General features: G+C 60.6%; 1 protein-coding gene across 1 annotated transcript in view; it reads right to left on the bottom strand.

The window, feature by feature from the left end:
• TMEM63B (transmembrane protein 63B) overlaps window positions 1–22,525 on the bottom strand; it is a 34,505-nt gene extending 11,980 nt beyond the window's left edge. The window contains exons 1-7 of the mRNA XM_072139727.1: window positions 22,348–22,525; window positions 11,753–11,966; window positions 10,453–10,532; window positions 7,222–7,260; window positions 6,847–6,937; window positions 4,263–4,300; window positions 3,867–4,009 (exon numbers count right to left, since the gene is read on the bottom strand). Of these exons, the coding sequence (XP_071995828.1) occupies window positions 3,867–4,009; window positions 4,263–4,300; window positions 6,847–6,937; window positions 7,222–7,260; window positions 10,453–10,532; window positions 11,753–11,966; window positions 22,348–22,505 (763 nt within the window). The 5' untranslated portion in view covers window positions 22,506–22,525. The remainder of the gene's footprint in view (window positions 1–3,866; window positions 4,010–4,262; window positions 4,301–6,846; window positions 6,938–7,221; window positions 7,261–10,452; window positions 10,533–11,752; window positions 11,967–22,347) is intronic.
• Window positions 22,526–24,014: the final 1,489 nt, after the last annotated feature.

Below are 24,014 nucleotides of genomic sequence, written 5' to 3' on the forward strand. Positions count from 1 at the left end.
GGTGGTATGGCCCTGTATCCTCACTATCCCCTCTGGCAGAGGTGGTATGGCCCTGTATCCTCACTATCCCCTCTGGTAGAGGTGGTATGGCCCTGTATCGTCACTATCCCCTCTGGCAGAGGTGGTATGGCCCTGTATCCTCACTATCCCCTCTGGCAGAGGTGGTATGGCCCTGTATCCTCACTATCCCCTCTGGCAGAGGTGGTATGGCCCTGTATCCTCACTATCCCCTCTGGCAGAGGTGGTATGGCCCTGTATCCTCACTATCCCCTCTGGTAGAGGTGGTATGGCCCTGTATCCTCACTACCCCCTCTGGTAGAGGTGGTATGGCCCTGTATATTCACTACCCCCTCTGGTAGAGGTGGTATGGCCCTGTATCCTCACTACCCCCTCTGGTAGAGGTGGTATGGTCCTGTATCCTCACTGCCCCCTCTGGTAGAGGTGGTATGGCCCTGTATCCTCACTGCCCCCTCTGGTAGAGGTGGTATGGCCCGGTATAGTCACTGCCCCCTCTGGTAGAGGTGGTATGGCCCTGTATAGTCACTGCCCCCTCTGGTAGAGGTGGTATGGCCCTGTATCCTCACTATCCCCTATGGTAGAGGTGGTATGGCCCTGTATCCTCACTACCCCCTCTGGTAGAGGTGGTATGGCCCTGTATCCTCACTATCCCCTCTGGCAGAGGTGGTATGGCCCTGTATCCTCACTATCCCCTCTGGCAGAGGTGGTATGGCCCTGTATCCTCACTACCCCCTCTGGTAGAGGTGGTATGGCCCTGTATCCTCACTATCCCCTCTGGCAGAGGTGGTATGGCCCTGCATCCTCACTATCCCCTCTGGTAGAGGTGGTATGGCCCTGTATCGTCACTATCCCCTCTGGCGGAGGTGGTATGGCCCTGTATCCTCACTACTCCCTCTGGTAGAGGTGGTATGGCCCTGTATATTCACTACCCCCTCTGGTAGAGGTGGTATGGCCCTGTATATTCACTACCCCCTCTGGTAGAGGTGGTATGGCCCTGTATCCTCACTATTCGGCAGAGGTGGTATGGTCCTGTATCCTCACTATCCCCTCTGGCAGAGGTGGTATGGTCCTGTATCCTCACTATCCCCTCTGGTAAAGGTGGTATTGGCCCTGTATCCTCACTACCCCCTCTGGTAGAGGTGGTATGGCCCTGTATCCTCACTATTCCCTCTGGCAGAGGTGGTATGGTCCTGTATCCTCACTATCCCCTCTGGTGGAGGTGGTATGGTCCTGTATCCTCACTATCCCCTGTGGCAGAGGTGGTATGGCCCTGTATCCTCACTATCCCCTGTGGCAGAGGTGGTATGGCCCTGCATCCTCACTATCCCCTCTGGCAGAGGTGGTATGGCCCCGTATCCTCATTACCCCCTCTGGCAGAGGTGTTATGGCCCTGTATCCTCACTATCCCCTCTGGCAGAGGTGGTATGGCCCTGTATCCTCACTATCCCCTCTGGCAGAGGTGGTATGGCCCTGGATCCTCACTATCCCCTCTGGCGGAGGTGGTATGGTCCTGTATCCTCACTACTCTCTCTGGCAGAGGTGGTATGGTCCTGTATCCTCACTATCACCTTTGGCAGAGGTGGTATGGTCCTGTATCCTCACTATCCCCTCTGGTGGAGGTGGTATGGTCCTGTATCCTCACTATCCCCTCTGGCGGAGGTGGTATGGTCCTGTATCCTCACTATCCCCTCTGGCAGAGGTGGTATGGTCCTGTATCCTCACTATCCCCTCTGGCAGAGGTGGTATGGCCCTGTATCCTCACTATCCCCTCTGGCAGAGGTGGTATGGCCCTGTATCCTCACTATCCCCTCTGGCAGAGGTGGTATGGCCCTTATCCTCACTATCCCCTCTGGCAGAGGTGGTATGGCCCTGTATCCTCACTATCCCCTCGCGCAGAGGTGGTATGGCCCTGGATCCTCACTATTCCCTCTGGCGGAGGTGGTATGGTCCTGGATCCTCACTATGCCCTCTGGTGGAGGTGGTATCGCCCTGTATCCTCACTATCCCCTCTGGCAGAGGTGGTATGGCCCTGTATCCTCACTATCCCCTCTGGCAGAGGTGGTATGGCCCTGTATCGTCACTATCCCCTCTGTTATAGGTGGTATGGCCCTGTATCCTCACTATCCCCTCTGGCAGAGGTGGTATGGCCCTGTATCCTCACTATCCCCTCTGGCAGAGGTGGTATGGCCCTGTATCCTCACTATCCCCTCTGGCAGAGGTGGTATGGCCCTGGATCCTCACTATTCCCTCTGGCGGAGGTGGTATGGTCCTGGATCCTCACTATGCCCTCTGGTGGAGGTGGTATCGCCCTGTATCCTCACTATCCCCTCTGGCAGAGGTGGTATGGCCCTGTATCCTCACTATCCCCTCTGTTATAGGTGGTATGGCCCTGTATCCTCACTATCCCCTCTGGTAGAGGTGGTATGGCCCTGTATCCTCACTATCCCCTCTGGCAGAGGTGGTATGGTCCTGTATCGTCACTATCCCCTCTGTTATAGGTGGTATGGCCCTGTATCCTCACTATCCCCTCTGGCAGAGGTGGTATGGCCCTGTATCCTCACTATCCCCTCTGGTAGAGGTGGTATGGCCCTGTATCCTCACTATCCCCTCTGGCAGAGGTGGTATGGCCCTGTATCCTCACTATCCCCTCTGGCGGAGGTGGTATGGTCCTGTATCCTCACTATCCCCTCTGGTAGAGGTGGTATGGCCCTGTATCCTCACTATCCCCTCTGGCAGAGGTGGTATGGCCCTGTATCCTCACTATCCCCTCTGGCGGAGGTGGTATGGTCCTGTATCCTCACTATCCCCTCTGGCAGAGGTGGTATGGTCCTGTATCCTCACTATCCCCTCTGGCAGAGGTGGTATGGTCCTGTATCCTCACTATCCCCTCTGGCAGAGGTGGTATGGCCCTGTATCCTCACTATCCCCTCTGGCGGAGGTGGTATGGTCTTGCATCCTCACTATCCCCTCTGGCAGAGGTGGTATGGTCCTGTATCCTCACTATCCCCTCTGGTAGAGGTGGTATGGTCCTGTATCCTCACTATCCCCTCTGGTAGAGGTGGTATGGCCCTGTATCCTCACTATCCCCTCTGGCGGAGGTAGTATGGCCCTGTATCCTCACTATCCCCTCTGGCAGAGGTGGTATGGCCCTGTATCCTCACTATCCCCTCAGGCGGAGGTGGTATGGCCCTGTATCCTCACTATCCCCTCTGGTAGAGGTGGTATGGTCCTGTATCCTCACTATCCCCTCTGGCGGAGGTGGTATGGTCCTGTATCCTCACTATCCCCTCTGGCAGAGGTGGTATGGTCCTGTATCCTCACTATCCCCTCTGGTAGAGGTGGTATGGTCCTGTATCCTCACTATCCCCTCTGGTAGAGGTGGTATGGCCCTGTATCCTCACTATCCCCTCTGGCGGAGGTAGTATGGCCCTGTATCCTCACTATCCCCTCTGGCAGAGGTGGTATGGCCCTGTATCCTCACTATCCCCTCAGGCGGAGGTGGTATGGCCCTGTATCCTCACTATCCCCTCTGGTAGAGGTGGTATGGCCCTGTATCCTCACTATCCCCTCTGGCGGAGGTAGTATGGCCCTGTATCCTCACTATCCCCTCTGGCAGAGGTGGTATGGCCCTGTATCCTCACTATCCCCTCAGGCGGAGGTGGTATGGCCCTGTATCCTCACTATCCCCTCTGGTAGAGGTGGTATGGTCCTGTATCCTCACTATCCCCTCTGGCAGAGGTGGTATGGTCCAGTAGATCTCTAGCATGTCTTCTCTACCTCATGAATGGTGCATATACAGGTCCATACCACCTTTGTGAAGTGTAGATTACTCAGACCATAGTCCTCACCAAGAAGGTCTCCTGAGAAGTTGACCGGAAGAACAATGCCTACAGATAAGACTCCGACCACCACCAGCAGACCGATGATGTGCCGCTGGAAGGACAGGTAATGGACGGCGTCTGCCCCGCACTTCTCTCGGATCTCATCATCCCTGGGGGGGAACATAAGACAAGTGATTGGACCCAGCAGCAGGATAAGGACACTCTGCCCCCACCAAGGACAAGCAGGAAGGTCACAACTGTCCTAGAGCCGGACTAATGGCCGCTGCTCCTCGCTCCCACCAAGACGTCCATGAGACACTTCCAGAAGCCATCAGGCCGGTCCCAGCGCACCGGTCCTGCCCCCTCCCCATTGGGTGTAATCTGAGGATTTCTGAGGATTAGGGATTACATGGAAGAACTTACTTGATCCTGAAGATCGCCGTCAGCCAGGAGCAGAATCCCTGCAGAGGATTACAAGGGGTTACCATTTATATATAGGTGGGGGTAGGTCCGCCATACTATACGGTGGGGGGAGGTAGGTCCGCCATACTATACGGTGGGGCGAGGTAGGTCCGCCATACTATACGGTGGGGCGAGGTAGGTCCGCCATACTATACGGTGGGGCGAGGTAGGTCCGCCATACTATACGGTGGGGGGAGGTAGGTCCGCCATACTATACGGCGGGGGGAGGTAGGTCCGCCATACTATACGGTGGGGGGAGGTAGGTCCGCCATACTATACGGTGGGGGGAGGTAGGTCCGCCATACTATACGGTGGGGGGAGGTAGGTACGCCATACTATACGGTGGGGGGAGGTAGGTACGCCATACTATACGGTGGGGGGAGGTAGGTCCGCCATACTATACGGTGGGGGGAGGCAGGTCCGCCATACTATACGGTGGGGGTAGGCAGGTCCGCCATACTATACGGTGGGGCGAGGTAGGTCCGCCATACTATACGGTGGGGGGAGGTAGGTCCGCCATACTATACGGGGGGGGGAGGTAGGTCCGCCATACTATACGGGGGGGGGGAGGTAGGTCCGCCATACTATACGGTGGGGGTAGGCAGGTCCGCCATACTATACGGTGGGGGTAGGTAGGTCCGCCATACTATACGGTGGGGCGAGGTAGGTCCGCCATACTATACGGTGGGGGGAGGTAGGTCCGCCATACTATACGGTGGGGGTAGGCAGGTCCGCCATACTATACGGTGGGGCGAGGTAGGTCCGCCATACTATACGGTGGGGCGAGGTAGGTCCGCCATACTATACGGTGGGGGGAGGTAGGTCCGCCATACTATACGGTGGGGGGAGGTAGGTCCGCCATACTATACGGTGGGGGGAGGTAGGTCCGCCATACTATACGGTGGGGGGAGGTCGGTCCGCCATACTATACGGTGGGGGGAGGTCGGTCCGCCATACTATACGGTGGGGGGAGGTAGGTCCGCCATACTATACGGTGGGGGGAGGTAGGTCCGCCATACTATACGGTGGGGCGAGGTAGGTCCGCCATACTATACGGTGGGGGGAGGTAGGTCCGCCATACTATACGGTGGGGGGAGGTAGGTCCGCCATACTATACGGTGGGGGGAGGTAGGTCCGCCATACTATACGGTGGGGGGAGGTCGGTCCGCCATACTATACGGTGGGGGGAGGTCGGTCCGCCATACTATACGGTGGGGGGAGGTCGGTCCGCCATACTATACGGTGGGGGGAGGTAGGTCCGCCATACTATACGGTGGGGGGAGGTAGGTCCGCCATACTATACGGTGGGGGGAGGTAGGTCCGCCATACTATACGGTGGGGGGAGGTAGGTCCGCCATACTATACGGTGGGGGGAGGTCGGTCCGCCATACTATACGGTGGGGGGAGGTCGGTCCGCCATACTATACGGTGGGGGGAGGTAGGTCCGCCATACTATACGGTGGGGGGAGGTAGGTCCGCCATACTATACGGTGGGGGGGGAGGTAGGTCCGCCATACTATACGTTGGGGGGGGGGAGGTAGGTCCGCCATACTATACGGTGGGGGTAGGTCCGCCATACTATACGGTGGGGGTAGGTAGGTCCGCCATACTATACGGTGGGGGTAGGTCCGCCATACTATACGGTGGGGGTAGGTAGGTCCGCCATACTATACGGTGGGGGTAGGTAGGTCCGCCATACTATACGGTGGGGGGAGGTTGGTCCGCCATACTATACGGTGGGGGGAGGTTGGTCCGCCATACTATACGGTGGGGGTAGGTAGGTCCGCCATACTATACGGTGGGGGGAGGTCCGCCATACTATACGGTGGGGGTAGGTAGGTCCGCCATACTATACGGTGGGGGTAGGTCCGCCATACTATACGGTGGGGGTAGGTAGGTCCGCCATACTATACGGTGGGGGTAGGTCCGCCATACTATACGGTGGGGGTAGGTCCGCCATACTATACGGTGGGGGTAGGTCCGCCATACTATACGGTGGGGGTAGGTCCGCTATACTATACGGTGGGGGGGGAGGTAGGTCCGCCATACTATACGTTGGGGGGGGGAGGTAGGTCCGCCATACTATACGGTGGGGGTAGGTCCGCCATACTATACGGTGGGGGTAGGTCCGCCATACTATACGGTGGGGGTAGGTAGGTCCGCCATACTATACGGTGGGGGGAGGTTGGTCCGCCATACTATACGGTGGGGGGAGGTTGGTCCGCCATACTATACGGTGGGGGGAGGTCCGCCATACTATACGGTGGGGGTAGGTAGGTCCGCCATACTATACGGTGGGGGTAGGTCCGCCATACTATACGGTGGGGGGAGGTCCGCCATACTATACGGTGGGGGTAGGTAGGTCCGCCATACTATACGGTGGGGGTAGGTCCGCCATACTATACGGTGGGGGTAGGTCCGCCATACTATACGGTGGGGGTAGGTCCGCCATACTATACGGTGGGGGGAGGTCCGCTATACTATACGGTGGGGGGAGGTCCGCTATACTATACCCCACAATCATACCCATCCCCCCTGTACTCACAATATCCCTTTGGTCCAAGTCCACGGAGCTGGAGACGGAGGTCAGGCGCTCGTAGCGGTCATGGCTTTCGGAATGCATTGCCGAGGCCACACTACGGAGAGAGGAAAGGGTCAAAATACCGAGATGGCAAAGGATGGTCTGAGGTCAGAGGAGGCACCAGCTGCAGAAAGGGTTAATCATCACTCAAGAAGAAGAGGAGGAGGAGGAGATCCCGTCTCATGCAGGAGGAGGAAGTGCCCGGACCACCAGACCCTTCCAGAGACCCCTCCGGAGTGAGGGAGAGACAGATCGGCATGCATCAGAGTGTTAGAGAGCGAGAGCAGCCTCGGTAATTCACCCTGTTATTAGAGAGGACACACAACACACAGGACGTACTATTCCCGCTCCTCCATGAACCTGCGCCGACGCCGCTGCCTGGGGGGGATAAAAACACCACACACTGAATATGGGGGTCCCAGCACCTCCGCAGAGAAGGGAGAGGATGCCTTATACAGGACTCATGAGCCGCAGTGTGTACTATGGGGGGCCCCGCAGCAGCCGCGGTGTGTACTACAGGGGGGCCCTGACTCATGAGCCGCGGTGTGTACTACTACAGGGGGGCCCTGACTCATGAGCCGCAGTGTGTACTACTACAGGGGGGCCCTGACTCATGAGCCGCAGTGTGTACTACTACGGGGGGCCCTGACTCATGAGCCGCGGTGTGTACTACTACAGGGGGGCCCTGACTCATGAGCCGCGGTCTGTACTACAGGGGGGCCCTGACTCATGAGCCGCAGTGTGTACTACTACGGGGGGCCCTGACTCATGAGCCGCAGTGTGTACTACTACAGGGGGGCCCTGACTCATGAGCCGCGGTGTGTACTACTACAGGGGGGCCCTGACTCATGAGCCGCAGTGTGTACTACTACAGGGGGGCCCTGACTCATGAGCCGCAGTGTGTACTACTACAGGGGGCCCTGACTCATGAGCCGCGGTGTGTACTACTACAGGGGGGCCCTGACTCATGAGCCGCGGTGTGTACTACTACAGGGGGTCCTGACTCATGAGCCGCAGTGTGTACTACTACAGGGGGTCCTGACTCATGAGCCGCAGTGTGTACTACTACAGGGGGTCCTGACTCATGAGCCGCAGTGTGTACTACTACGGGGGGCCCTGACTCATGAGCCGCAGTGTGTACTACTACGGGGGGGGCCCTGACTCATGAGCCGCAGTGTGTACTACTACGGGGGGGCCCTGACTCATGAGCCGCAGTGTGTACTACTATAGGGGGGCCCTGACTCATGAGCCGCGGTGTGTACTACTACGGGGGGCCCTGACTCATGAGCCGCGGTGTGTACTACTACGGGGGTCCTGACTCATGAGCCGCGGTGTGTACTACTACGGGGGGGGGCCCTGACTCATGAGCCGCGGTGTGTACTACTACGGGGGGCCCTGACTCATGAGCCGCGGTGTGTACTACTACGGGGGGGGCCCTGACTCATGAGCCGCGGTGTGTACTACTACGGGGGGCCCTGACTCATGAACCGGTGTGTACTACTACAGGGGGGCCCTGACTCATGAACCGGTGTGTACTACTACGGGGGGCCCTGACTCATGAGCCGCGGTGTGTACTACTACAGGGGGGCCCTGACTCATGAGCCGCAGTGTGTACTACTACAGGGGGGCCCTGACTCATGAGCCGCAGTGTGTACTACTACAGGGGGGCCCTGACTCATGAGCCGCAGTGTGTACTACTACAGGGGGGCCCTGACTCATGAGCCGCAGTGTGTACTACTACAGGGGGGCCCTGACTCATGAGCCGCAGTGTGTACTACTACGGGGGGCCCTCACTCATGAGCCGCGGTGTGTACTACTACGGGGGGCCCTGACTCATGAGCCGCAGTGTGTACTACTACAGGGGGGCCCTGACTCATGAGCCGCAGTGTGTACTACTACGGGGGGCCCTGACTCATGAGCCGCAGTGTGTACTACTACAGGGGGGCCCTGACTCATGAGCCGCAGTGTGTACTACTACAGGGGGGCCCTGACTCATGAGCCGCAGTGTGTACTACTACGGGGGGCCCTGACTCATGAGCCGCAGTGTGTACTACTACAGGGGGGCCCTGACTCATGAGCCGCGGTGTGTACTACTACGGGGGGCCCTGACTCATGAGCCGCGGTGTGTACTACTACAGGGGGCCCTGACTCATGAGCCGCAGTGTGTACTACTACGGGGGTCCTGACTCATGAGCCGCGGTGTGTACTACTACGGGGGGCCCTGACTCATGAGCCGCAGTGTGTACTACTACAGGGGGGCCCTGACTCATGAACCGGTGTGTACTACTACAGGGGGGCCCTGACTCATGAACCGGTGTGTACTACTACAGGGGGGCCCTGACTCATGAGCCGCAGTGTGTACTACTACAGGGGGCCCTGACTCATGAGCCGCAGTGTGTACTACTACGGGGGGGCCCTGACTCATGAGCCGCAGTGTGTACTACTACAGGGGGGCCCTGACTCATGAGCCGCAGTGTGTACTACTACAGGGGGGCCCTGACTCATGAGCCGCAGTGTGTACTACTACAGGGGGGCCCTGACTCATGAGCCGCAGTGTGTACTACTACAGGGGGGCCCTGACTCATGAGCCGCGGTGTGTACTACTACAGGGGGCCCCTGACTCATGAACCGGTGTGTACTACTACAGGGGGGCCCTGACTCATGAGCCGCGGTGTGTACTACTACAGGGGGGCCCTGACTCATGAGCCGCGGTGTGTACTACAGGGGGGCCCTGACTCATGAGCCGCGGTGTGTACCACAGGGGGCCCCACAGCAGCCACGGTGTGTACTAGTGTACTACAGGGGGCCCCTGCAACAGCTGTGATGTGTACTACTACGGGGGCCCCGCAGCAGCCGCGGTGTGTACCACAGGTGGCCCCTGACTCATGAGCCGCGGTGTACTATTATGGGGGGCCCTGCAGCAGCCACGGTGTGGATCATAAGGATCCACAGCAACTGAGGTGTGAGCTATAAGGTTCCACAGCAGCTCAGGTGTTTACCATGAGGTTCTGCAGCAGCTTGGCCAATATACTGTGTGCCTCACAGTATAGATGCTGCACTGTACATGAGACTGGAGAAGTCTGTTGTCTGTAGCGCTGCAGAGCGGCTGCGGGTCCAGGAACAGTCCAATCCCCTGAAGCTCCAGCGCCACACAGCTCCAGGCACAACCCTTTGCCAGCACATCCCCCCTCCCCGTAAATCACCCAGAACACCTCCCCTCTGGTCCCCCAGCCCCTCCCCCTGCCACCCTCCACCTCTCCAGTCCTCCAGCCCCTCCCCCGACCACCCCTCCGGTCCTCCCGCCCATCTGCAGCCACACTCCACCTCTCCAGTCCTGCAGCCCCTCCCCTAGCGGTCTTGCGGCCCCTCCCCTCGCACCCCTCCGGCCCCTCCCCTAGCACCCCTCCGGTCTTCCAGCCCATCTGCAGCCACCCTCCACCTCTCCGGTCCTCCAGCCCCTCCCCTAGCACCCCTCCGGCCCCTCCCCTAGTACTCTTCCGGTCCTCCAGCCCATCTGCGGCCACCCTCCAGTCCCCCAGTCCATAATAACATCATTATAATAGGACTCACCTGTCGGCATCACTGACCAGCGCCAGCCGCCCGTAGTCCCAGGCCACCTTCCTGAGGATGGAGAAGACAAAGAGAAGAGCCTGGAAGACACAAAAGAAAACAACCGAATATCATCTCCTTCATCAGTCTGGAGTCCTGTAACAAACCCTCAGCTGTGAGCAAACACATGCGGCTCTAATGTTGTAGTAGTGCAGTGCGGACACCAGGGGGCAGCAGAGCCCTCCCATGATGACAGCCATGGCACCTGTGCCCGCTTGCCCTGCTGAGTCATGTGAGCGGCGGGCACCAGGGAGATCAAACCCTGAAACTGCTGCAGAGCAATGACTCAGAGCCCCCAGGGGGTCCGCAGGAAGCTGGAACCTGCCCAATATCTGCAGTCATGGGGTAAAGCAAGTGCCCCCTATCAGGACATAAAACAGAACACAAGCTCCTTATAGCGAGGAGGAGATCATGGCCAGAGGGGGCGCCGGGCAGTGTGAGATCTCCACCAGAGGGGGCGCCGGGCAGTGCGGGGTCTCCACCAGATGGGGCGCCGGGCAGTGCGAGGTCTCCACCAGAGGGGGCGCCGGGCAGTGCGAGGTCTCCACCAGAGGGGGCGCCGGGCAGTGCGAGGTCTCCACCAGAGGGGGCGCCGGGCAGTGCGAGGTCTCCACCAGAGGGGGCGCCGGGCAGTGCGAGGCCTCCACCAGAGGGGGCGCCGGGCAGTGCGAGGTCTCCACCAGAGGGGGCGCCGGGCAGTGCGAGGCCTCCACCAGAGGGGGCGCCGGGCAGTGCGAGGTCTCCACCAGAGGGGGCGCCGGGCAGTGCGAGGTCTCCACCAGAGGGGGCGCCGGGCAGTGCGAGGTCTCCACCAGAGGGGGCGCCGGGCAGTGCGGTCATACATCACTATGGTCTCTATATAGCTGCGCCTCCTCACTGTCCTGACCATGTGACATAACTGAGGTGTAGAGTCAGATGTGGCCCCGGGGTGTCCGGTGTCTCTGGGCTTTGCTCGCTCTGGTCTCGGGGTGACTCCTGCTCCTGGGGTCAGAACCAGAACTTCTGCTGTTGTACAGGCGGTCACACTGGCTGATGGTCAATGTGATTATCACCAGCAGGGGGCACTAGTTTCTCCCCCATGGAGTCTATGGAGATGTATTATGTGCTGATATGTAATTGTTGGGGGGGCACTTACTTTCTCCCCTCACCATCTCCATGTGTTTGGGTCAGTATCTCTCAGGCTCGAGGCCTGGTCACATTAGGTGACACATGTATACACATGGGTGGCCAGCACCCTACCCCCACCCACATCCGTACCCACCAGAAAGCACATGAAGTCCAGTGCCAGGACGGTGGGCACTCCCCCGAAGGGCAGGCCCTGCAGGACGGTGCTGCGGATGCGGGCGCTGTAGCAGTAGTCCTTGGTGGTGACATTGTTACAGCTGGTGCCAGTGCAGGAGGTGGTGGGCGTAGTGCCCATAGATGCCAGGGTGCCCAGGAAGAAGGGGGTCATGGCTGCTGTATCATTCTCCGGCCTGAAGGGAAGAAAACACAATGTTACTACGAGACCCCACAACACAACGTCCCCCATAGTGACCCCGCACTGCTCACCATACATACCCTATACTGCCCCACACACCACATACACAGCCCATACTGCCCCACACACCGCATACACACCCCATACTGACCCCGCACTGCTCACCATACATACCCTATACTGCCCCACACACCCCATAGTGACCCCGCACTGCTCACCATACATACCCTATACTGCCCCACACAGCCCATAGTGACCCCGCACTGCTCACCATACATACCCTATACTGCCCCACACACCCCATACTGACCCATACTCCCCATACACCACCCATACTGCCCCACACACCCCATACTGACCCCGCACTGCTCACCATACATACCCTATACTGCCCCACACACCCCATACTGACCCCGCACTGCTCACCATACATACCCTATACTGCCCCACACACCCCATAGTGACCCCGCACTGCTCACCATACATACCCTATACTGCCCCACACACCCCATAGTGACCCCGCACTGCTCACCATACATACCCTATACTGCCCCACACAGCCCATAGTGACCCCGCACTGCTCACCATACATACCCTATACTGCCCCACACACCCCATAGTGACCCCGCACTGCTCACCATACATACCCTATACTGCCCCACACACCACATACTGACCCCGCACTGCTCACCATACATACCCTATACTGCCCCACACACCCCATAATGACCCCGCACTGCTCACCATACACAGCCTATACTGCCCCACACACCCCATACTGACCCTGCACTGCTCACCATACATACCCTATACTGCCCCACACACCACATACTGACCCCGCACTGCTCCCCATACATACCCTATACTGCCCCACACACCCCATACTGACCCCGCACTGCTCACCATACACAGCCTATACTGCCCCACACACCCCATACTGACCCCGCAGTGCTCACCATACATACCCTATACTGCCCCACACACCCCATACTGACCCCGCACTGCTCACCATACATACCCTATACTGCCCCAGACACCCCATACTGACCCCGCACTGCTCACCATACATACCCTATACTGCCCCACACACCCCATACTGACCCCGCACTGCTCACCATACATACCCTATACTGCCCCACACACCCCATACTGACCCCGCACTGCTCACCATACACAGCCTATACTGCCCCACACACCCCATACTGACCCCGCACTGCTCACCATACATACCTTATACTGCCCCACACACCCCATACTGACCCCGCACTGCTCACCATACATACCCTATACTGCCCCACACACCCCATACTGACTCCGCACTGCTCACCATACACAGCCTATACTGCCCCACACACCCCATACTGACTCCGCACTGCTCACCATACATACCCTATACTGCCCCACACACCCCATACTGACCCCGCCCTGCTCACCATACATACCCTATACTGCCCCACACACCCCATACTGACCCCGCACTGCTCACCATACATACCCTATACTGCCCCACACACCCCATACTGACCCCGCACTGCTCACCATACATACCCTATACTGCCCCACACACCGCATACTGACCCCGCACTGCTCACCATATATACCCTATACTGCCCCACACACCCCATACTGACCCCGCACTGCTCACCATACATACCCTATACTGCCCCACACACCGCATACTGACCCCGCACTGCTCACCATACATACCCTATACTGCCCCACACACCGCATACTGACCCCGCACTGCTCACCATACACAGCCTATACTGCCCCACACACCCCATACTGACCCTGCACTGCTCACCATACATACCGTATACTGCCCCACACACCACATACACAGCCCATACTGCCCCACACACCCCATACTGACCCCGCACTGCTCCCCATACACCCCCCATACTGACCCCGCACTGCTCCCCATACACCCCCCATACTGACCCCGCACTGCTCCCCATACACCCCCCATACTGACCCTGCACTGCTCACCATACATACCGTATACTGCCCCACACACCACATACTGCCCCCCACACCACATACACGGCCTATACTGCCCCACACACCACATACACACCCCATCCTCCACCACACACCACATACCCCTCATCTCTTACTACAGACCCCATACTGCCCCCCACATACCCCTTACTACAGGCCGCCCTCCCTCATAATGGGATCATTCAGGCCAGCGCTCTATCCCAGGCTCCGTCTTGCAATGGAGTGTCAGCTCTTCAGGCAGGGACATTAATCAGTCAGCCATTTCTGAGTGCGGGGGGGGTCACTGCCTCCAGATACATGAACCTACGCTCATCACCAGGAATATTGTGCCCCCCACAGATGGTGCAGGGAAGCAGAATGTCCCCCTATAACCAAGCGAGGTCATGTGACCCGGCCATGAAGTGTTGTCAGGGGGGTCCCTGTGTGTGCAGTGAAGCCCCCCTCGATCTGGGCAGTACGTGGTTAACACTGCGGCTCCTGAGTCACTTCTCCATCTCCTAGGTTACGGCAGCGCGGCCGGGGGACAAGTCTGCAGACGCGGGAGTGCAGATCAGACACAACACAGAGGCCTGGCCCGAAGAGCTGACACTCACATTGCCATCCTGCCCATTGGCCAAGTCAGGGTCAAGGGACGACACAGTCAGGGTCCCTCCCAGAGGTCCAGTGTCAGGGCCCCCAACAAAGGTCCAGGGGTCCGCACAGTCAGGGCCCACTCCCCCCCAAAAAGGTTTAGGGTCCCCCCGCCCCAGAGGTCCGCACAGTCAGGGTCCACTCCCGCCGCCCCAGAGGTCCGCACAGTCAGGGTCCCCCCGCCCCAGAGGTCCGCACAGTCAGGGTCCCCCCGCCCCAGAGGTCCGCACAGTCAGGGTCCCCCCGCCCCAGAGGTCCGCACAGTCAGGGTCCCCCCATGTGGCTGTACAGACAAGGCGCAGGGGCTGAGCTGTCACTCGCGTGTCCTGACCCTTCACCTTGTGGGGATTTTCTCTGCTGCTGGAGACTTAGGAGGATGAGGAGGAAGAAGCGCTGAGGCAGCAGGAGATAAGCGTCACACACAGCTGCTTATCTACACAGATAACCCGGGGGAGGGGATACCCCACTAGTAACTGAGAAGGTACCCCCCTAATGCTGCCCCCAGTATCGGTAGGGGGGGATTAACACTTAGTGTCCTGACTCTGCACAATCTCAGCAGACGGGAAGTGACTTCTACAGTAGAGTTTCGTTACTTTGGGTCACTTGAGGCATCGACCTCAGATTATCACATTGTACAAACAGGGACATTACAAGGACATCTGATGGTGAGGGTTTGTTACACTGTGTCAGGGAAAGTGACATGCACTGCTACACTGCAACAAACTCACCTCTGTGAGCAGTACCCCAGTCACTTCCAGGTCACCCCAGGACAATACAGAGCGCTGACTGTGATAAAAAGCCGGAGGAGACGGAACGGGGCGAGAGGGCGAGGAAAAGCCCTGAGAGGGCGAGATTATTATATGTACAGGGGCAAAGACCTCCCCGATACCGGCCCCTGGGGGAGGGGGCAACCAAAGACCTCCCCGATACCGGCCCCTGGGGGGAGGGGGCAACCAAAGACCTCCCCGATACCGGCCCCTGGGGGGAGGGGGCAACCAAAGACCTCCCCGATACCGGCTCCTGGGGGGAGGGGGAAACAGATCTCTCCGATACCACCCGCACCTCGGGGGCGGGTGTAATGCGAGTCCCCCGCCTCTCACACCTCGGGGGCGGGTGTAATGCGAGTCCCCCGCCTCTCACACCTCGGGGGCGGGTGTAAAGCGAGTCCCCCGCCTCTCACACCTCGGGGGCGGGTGTAATGCGAGTCCGCCGCCTCTCACACCTCGGGGGCGGGTGTAATGCGAGTCCGCCGCCTCTCACACCTCGGGGGCGGGTGTAATGCGAGTCCGCCGCCTCTCACACCTCGGGGGCGGGTGTAATGCGAGTCCGCCGCCTCTCACACCTCGGGGGCGGGTGTAATGAGAGTCCCCCGCCTCTCACACCTCGGGGGCGGGTGTAATGAGAGTCCCCCGCCTCTCACACCTCGGGGGCGGGTGTAATGAGAGTCCCCCGCCTCTCACACCTCGGGGGCGGGTGTAATGAGAGTCCCCCGCCTCTCACACCTCGGGGGCGGGTGTAATGAGAGTCCCCCGCCTCTCACACCTCGGGGGCGGGTGTAATGCGAGTCCGCCGCCTCTCACACCTCGGGGGCGGGTGTAATGCGAGTCCGCCGCCTCTCACACCTCGGGGGCGGGTGTAATGCGAGTCCGCCGCCTCTCACACCTCGGGGGCGGGTGTAATGCGAGTCCGCCGCCTCTCACACCTCGGGGGCGGGTGTAATGCGAGTCCGCCGCCTCTCACACCTCGGGGGCGGGTGTAATGAGAGTCCCCCGCCTCTCACACCTCGGAGGCGGGTGTAATGAGAGTCCCCCGCCTCTCACACCTCGGGGGCGGGTGTAATGAGAGTCCCCCGCCTCTCACACCTCGGGGGCGGGTGTAATGAGAGTCCCCCGCCTCTCACACCTCGGGGGCGGGTGTAATGAGAGTCCCCCGCCTCTCACACCTCGGGGGCGGGTGTAATGAGAGTCCCCCGCCTCTCACACCTCGGGGGCGGGTGTAATGAGAGTCCCCCGCCTCTCACACCTCGGGGGCGGGTGTAATGAGAGTCCCCCGCCTCTCACACCTCGGGGGCGGGTGTAATGAGAGTCCCCCGCCTCTCACACACCGGGGGGGGGGGTGTAATGCGAGTCCCCGCCTCTCACACATCGGGGGCGGGTGTAATGTGAGTCCCCGCCTCTCACACCTCGGGGGCGGGTGTAATGCGAGTCCCCGCCTCTCACACCTCGGGGGCGGGTGTAATGCGAGTCCCCGCCTCTCACACATCGGGGGCGGGTGTAATGCGAGTCCCCGCCTCTCACACATCAGGGGCGGGTGTAATGCGAGTCCCGCCTCTCACACATCAGGGGCGGGTGTAATGAGAGTCCCGCCTCTCACACCTCGGGGGCGGGTGTAATGAGAGTCCCGCCTCTCACACCTCGGGGGCGGGTGTAATGTGAGTCCCCGCCTCTCACATGGGGTTTGGTATTTGCGGTGTATATTTTCAGTTCTTCGATGTGTATGTGTAGCTATTCCAGCGCCCGTCCTACCCGCAGGGTTTTCACGTTTCGTGGTTCAGTGATTTTATACATTGTCTTGTATAGATCCGTTGTCCATGGTAAAAATGCTGTGCCCCCGTGTCTGCGGTGCCCGGTGTCGCTGCCAGGTCCATCCTGTCTGAGGAGACGCTTCCTGCATTCCGGGAAGATCTAAGAGCCGCTCACCCCGGCCAAGTGTAAGAGCAGCTGGCAGCCGCCCCGCCGGGCACATCTCATCCTCCTGCTAATGGCCCCAGCTGGCAACCTGCCCGCATCTAGTGCCCACCGGGGGTCTCACCCACAACCCCTGCCAGCATCTAGTGCCCACCGGGGGTCTCACCCACAACCCCTGCCAGCATCTAGTGCCCACCGGGGGTCTCACCCACAACCCCTGCCCGCATCTAGTGCCCACCGGGGGTCTCACCCACAACCCCTGCCAGCATCTAGTGCCCACCGGGGGTCTCACCCACAACCCCTGCCAGCATCTAGTGCGCACCGGGGGTCTCACCCACAACCCCTGCCAGCATCTAGTGCCCACCGGGGGTCTCACCCCGATCCCTGCCAGCATCTAGTGCCCACCGGGGGTCTCACCCACAACCCCTGCCAGCATCTAGTGCCCACCGGGGGTCTCACCCACAACCCCTGCCAGCATCTAGTGCCCACCGGGGGTCTCACCCACAACCCCTGCCAGCATCTAGTGCCCACCGGGGGTCTCACCCCGACCCCTGCTCCCAGCACATCTAGTGACCACCAGGGGTCTCACCCACAACCCCTGCCAGCATCTAGTGCCCACCGGGGGTCTCACCCCGACCCCTGCCCCAGCACATCTAGTGCCCACCGGGGGTCTCACCCCGACCCCTGCCCCCAGCACATCTAGTGCCCACCGGGGGTCTCACCCCGACCCCTGCCCCCAGCACATCTAGTGCCCACCGGGGGTCTCACCCACAACCCCTGCCAGCATCTAGTGCCCACCGGGGGTCTCACCCCGACCCCTGCCCCCAGCACATCTAGTGGCCACCGGGGGTCTCACCCCGACCCCTGCCCCCAGCACATCTAGTGGCCACCGGGGGTCTCACCCCGACCCCTGCTCCCAGCACATCTAGTGGCCACCGGGGGTCTCACCCCGACCCCTGCCCCCAGCACATCTAGTGGCAACCGGGGGTCTCACCCCGACCCCTGCCCCCAGCACATCTGGTGGCCACCGGGGGTCTCACCCCGACCCCTGCCCCCAGCACATCTAGTGGCAACCGGGGGTCTCACCCCGACCCCTGCTCCCAGCACATCTAGTGGCCACCAGGGGTCTCAACCCGACCCCTGCCCCAGAACCTGCCCCCAGCACATCTAGTGGCCACCGGGGGTCTCAACCCGACCCCTGCCCCAGAACCTGCCCCCAGCACATCTAGTGGCCACCGGGGGTCTCACCCCGACCCCTGCCCCCAGTACATCTAGTGGCCACCGGGGGTCTCACCCCGACCCCTGCCCCCAGCACATCTAGTGCCCGCAGCACAAAGCAAGTGACCACCAGGGATCCAGACCCGACCTCTGCCCCAGAACCTCTCGGCACACACAGCATGTCAGGAGCCGCGCCGAGCTGGATCTACCACATTTTTGCTCATTTCAGCATCATGACTCAGCCGAGAGAATCCTCCGGGTAAACACGGCAAGAGTCGGGCCTGGAGGTAGTCACTGGAACACCGGGGGTTAACCGCTACTAGGAGACCCAAACAGGGCAGATACCAGGAGCCAACAAGCACCTTACAGATGGGTGTCAGTATGTACTGCAGGCCTGGGATTAGACTCATGAACCAGGGAGCTCTGGATGAACAGTTACATGACAAGGAGAAGATACACGTTTTATTTTTCTTATGGGATGGGAAGAGGAATGAAGGAGGGTCCAGACACTGACCCAGGAGAACCAGATCTCCCCCCCCCCCCCCCCCCGACCCCAAGGACCCAGACACTGACCCAGGAGAACCAGATCAACCCCCCCCCCCCCCCCCGACCCCAAGGACCCAGACACTGACCCAGGAGAACCAGATCACCCCCCCCCCGACCCCAAGGATCCAGACACTGACCCAGGAGAACCAGATCTCCCCCCCCCCCCCCCCCGACCCCAAGGACCCAGACACTGACCCAGGAGAACCAGATCAACCCCCCCCCCCCCGACCCCAAGGACCCAGACACTGACCCAGGAGAACCAGATCACCCCCCCCGACCCCAAGGATCCAGACACTGACCCAGGAGAACCAGATCCCCCCCCCCTCCGACCCCAAGGATCCAGACAATGACCCAGGAGAACCAGCCCCCCCCCCCCCGACCCCAAGGATCCAGACAATGACCCAGGAGAACCAGATCTTCCCCCCCCCCCCCCCCCCGACCCCAAGGATCCAGACACTGACCCAGGAGAACCAGATCCCCCCGACCCCCCCCCCCCCCCCGACCCCAAGGATCCAGACACTGACCCAGGAGAACCAGATCTCCCCCCCCCCCCCGACCCCAAGGATCCAGACACTGACCCAGGAGAACCAGATGCCCCTCCCGACCTCACAGGACCCTGATCTGCCAGGAGGCTCCGGACACTTCTCCTGAGAGCTCTCGGCGTTCCAGGATTATGTACACAGCGGTCACATGACACAACTTATCGATAAGACGCCACGAGAGAAGCGGCAAATACCGGAAGACGCCGCTGATCAATAAACAAGACATTAATAGAAACTGATACAAAGTAACAAAATGCTCAAGACATGAAGAATATGAAGTGATGGAGAGGGAAGCCCCAGCCCCCGCACACAGGACCCCAAATCCCTGCCCCCCGCACACAGGACCCCAAATCCCTGCCCCCCGCACACAGGACCCCAAATCCCTGCCCCCCGCACACAGGACCCCAAATCCCTGCCCCCCGCACACAGGACCCCAAACCTGTGCCCCCCGCACACAGGACCCCAAATCCCTGCCCCCGCACACAGGACCCCAAACCCCTGCCCCCGCACACAGGACCCCAAACCCCTGCCCCCCGCACACAGGACCCCAAATCCCTGCCCCCCGCACACAGGACCCCAAATCCCTGCCCCCCGCACACAGGACCCCAAATCCCTGCCCCCCGCACACAGGACCCCAAATCCCTGCCCCCCGCACACAGGACCCCAAATCCCTGCCCCCCGCACACAGGACCCCAAATCCCTGCCCCCCGCACACAGGACCCTAAAATCCCTGCCCCCCCCCCCCCCCCCCCGCACACAGGACCCCAAATCCCTGACGCTCTGCGCCCCCCCCCGGCCCCCCCCCACCCCGCACCGGCCCCCGCGGGCTGACGCTCTGCCCCCCGCACCGGCCCCGCGGGCTGACGCTCTACTACCCCATGCTCCGGCCCCCCGGGCTCACCCTCTGCACCTGCCCCCAGGACCCCAAATCCCTGCCCCCCGCACACAGGACCCCAAATCCCCCCCCCGCACACAGGACCCCAAATCCCTGACGCTCTGCCCCCGCACACAGAACCCCAAATCCCTGCCGCTCTGCCCCCGCACACAGAACCCCAAACCCCTGCCCCCGCACACAGAACCCCAAACCCCTGCCCCCGCACACAGAACCCCAAATCCCTGCCGCTCTGCGTCCCCCCCGTCCCTCCCCCCCCCCGCACCGGCCCCCGCGGGCTGATGCTCTGTCCCCCTGCACCGGCCCCGCGGGCTGACGCTCTGTCCCCCCGCACCGGCCCCCGCGGGCTGACGCTCTGTCCCCCCGCACCGGCCCCCGCGGGCTGACGCTCTGTCCCCCCGCACCGGCCCCCGCGGGCTGACGCTCTGTCCCCCCGCACCGGCCCCCGCGGGCTGACGCTCTGTCCCCCCGCACCGGCCCCCGCGGGCTGACGCTCTGTCCCCCCGCACCGGCCCCCGCGGGCTGACGCTCTGCCCCCCCCGCACCGGCCCCCGCGGGCTGACGCTCTGCCCCCCCCGCACCGGCCCCCGCGGGCTGACGCTCTGCCCCCCCCGCACCGGCCCCCGCGGGCTGACGCTCTGCCCCCCCCGCACCGGCCCCCGCGGGCTGACGCTCTGCCCCCCCGCACCGGCCCCCGCGGGCTGACGCTCTGTCCCCCCGCACCGGCCCCCGCGGGCTGACGCTCTGTCCCCCCGCACCGGCCCCCGCGGGCTGACGCTCTGTCCCCCCGCACCGGCCCCCGCGGGCTGACGCTCTGCCCCCCCGCACCGGCCCCATGGGCTGACGCTCTGCCCCCCGCACCGGCCCCCGCGGGCTGACGCTCTGTCCCCCCCGCACCGGCCCCCGCGGGCTGACGCTCTGCCCCCCCGCACCGGCCCCATGGGCTGACGCTCTGCCCCCCGCACCGGCCCCGCGGGCTGACGCTCTGCCCCCCGCACCGGCCCCGCGGGCTGACGCTCTACTACCCCCTGCACCGGCCCCCTGGGCTGACGCTCTACTACCCCCTGCACCGGCCCCCTGGGCTGACGCTCTGTCCCCCTGCACCGGCCCCGCGGGCTGACGCTCTGTCCCCCTGCACCGGCCCCCGCGGGCTGACGCTATAACCCTTGCACCGCCCCCCGCGGACTGACGCTCTACTACCCCATGCTCCGGCCCCCTGGGCTCACCCTCTGCCCCGGCCCCCTGGGCTCACCCTCTGCCCCGGCCCCCTGGGCTCACCCTCTGCACCGGCCCCCTGGGCTCACCCTCTGCACCGGCCCCCTGGGCTCACCCTCTGCACCGGCCCCCTGGGCTCACCCTCTGCACCGGCCCCCTGGGCTCACCCTCTGCACCGGCCCCCTGGGCTCACCCTCTGCACCGGCCCCCTGGGCTCACCCTCTGCACCGGCCCCCTGGGCTCACCCTCTGCACCGGCCCCCTGGGCTCACCCTCTGCACCGGCCCCCTGGGCTCACCCTCTGCCCCCTGCACCGGCCCCCTGGGCTCACCCTCTGCCCCTTGCACCGGCCCCCTGGGCTCACCCTCTGCCCCCTGCCCCGGCTGCCGCTCTGCCCCCTGGTACGCTGCGCTGTCTCTGTGGGTTACTCCACTGGTGGCAATGCCTAGCGCTGATATTTTACACCTCTTGTCCCAAGAGCTGACACTCCGCACCCAGGCCCTGGAGATCGCACTGTCTGCAATGATGACCCGAGCAGCGGACACTCAGGATGATGCAGGAGCTTGTCCCAGGAGCTGGCACTCTCCCCCGCCGCCATCACCAGCAGACATGGCTGCCCGCCTGCACCCGGGGCCCCCGCACTCACCTGCCGCTCCTGGGCCCCGCTCTCCGGCTCCGCAGCTCCTCAGCCCCGGGGACGGACACAATGCAGGTGGGAGGCAGAGACTGTGACGTCACCGCCAGGGACCGCCCACCTGCTCTACACTGCGGCCCGGCACGCAGGGCGGAGCCAGCCTGCGTCATGACGTCGCCGGCAGCGCGTGCAGACGTTCTAAGCTTCATTTACTCGTTTTAAGAACCGATAACTTTATTTAAAAACGGACAGACACAGATTTTTTTTTTGTGGGACAAAGGCTTGGAAACTATTTTAAAACGCTTTGAAAGCGCTGGGTGTGCACTTGGCTCTAGAGACTTCTGCTAATTGTAGTCCTACAGCTTCTGTGTCCTCTCCCGCACCCTGAGACGTAGTGTATGACCCACAAAGCAGAGTATACGGCAATATCTCAATGTGTGGTGTGAACAGATGATAAACGTCATAAAACAGAGGGAGAAGACGATCCCAGAGGCACATTTAACCCTCTCCTAGTTCTGATGTGCTGTTCTGGAAGACGTAACATGTTCCATCTCCGTATCTGGGCTTGTATTTGCAGAATGAGATTTGGGACGCAGTCACACGGTGCGATTTGTTACGCTTTTGCTTGTTTTCCTTGCGTTTTGAATCCATTTCATTTCTGGAAGTGTAAGCAGCTGAAAATGTTGACATGGCTGCTTACACTTCCAGCAAGGGAGAAAAACTGATTCAAACCAGCTAAAAAGCACGGTAACATTAAAAACGCACTGTGTGAACACTGAATTTTGATAATTTTTTCCTGGGTTTCCGTTTTTCACTGTCACAATCCAGATGTTTTTGATTGAGCCATTTACAAAACTGTACGAGGGCTTGTTACCTGCGGGAGGGGTTGTACTTTCTGGTGTCAGCATTTAAAATTATGAGCCCTGTACCTGAAAAATACAAAATAATTCCAGATGTGGTGAAATTGAAAGAAAAATGTAATTGCGCCTCTTTCTTAGCGGCTTTGTATTTGGGGCTTTGACTGTGCGCTCCTGTATTCTTTGGGTCAGTACTATCACACCGATACCAAATTTATATGTTTTGGTTTTGACTTTATAGTTTTAAAAAGAAATTGAAAATCTTTGCAAAAAATCTTGTGACAGCTGTAAGGAGATTTTGAAAACAAAGAATCAAAGTATCAGTGAAGAGGAAGGAAAAAGATACAAGGTTTTTTCCAAACTATGTGATCACCTCCCTGTTCTCTGATCTCCCGAAATATAATCCAGAATCAAATTGCTTTTAGATACCCATTTATTAGCAAATAGAGAACATTTATAACGTGTCTATGTGTATAACTACAGACGTTTTGTGAAGCCTCAGAGGTTTATTAGAGAACATTAGTGAACAAACAGCACAGGAGCGCAGCGGACAGTTCAGGGATACAGTTGTGGCACAGAGCACAGCGGACAGTTCAGGGATACAGTTGTGGCACAGAGCGCAGCAGACAGTTCAGGGATACAGTTGTGGCACAGAGCGCAGCAGACAGCTCAGGGATACAGTTGTGGCACAGAGCGCAGCAGACAGTTCAGGGATACAGTTGTGGCACAGAGCGCAGCAGACAGTTCAGGGATACAGTTGTGGCACAGAGCACAGCGGACAGTTCAGGGATACAGTTGTGGCACAGAGCACAGCAGACAGTT

Source organism: Engystomops pustulosus, chromosome 3 (genome assembly GCF_040894005.1).
Source record: "Engystomops pustulosus chromosome 3, aEngPut4.maternal, whole genome shotgun sequence".
NCBI lineage: Eukaryota > Metazoa > Chordata > Amphibia > Anura > Leptodactylidae > Engystomops > Engystomops pustulosus.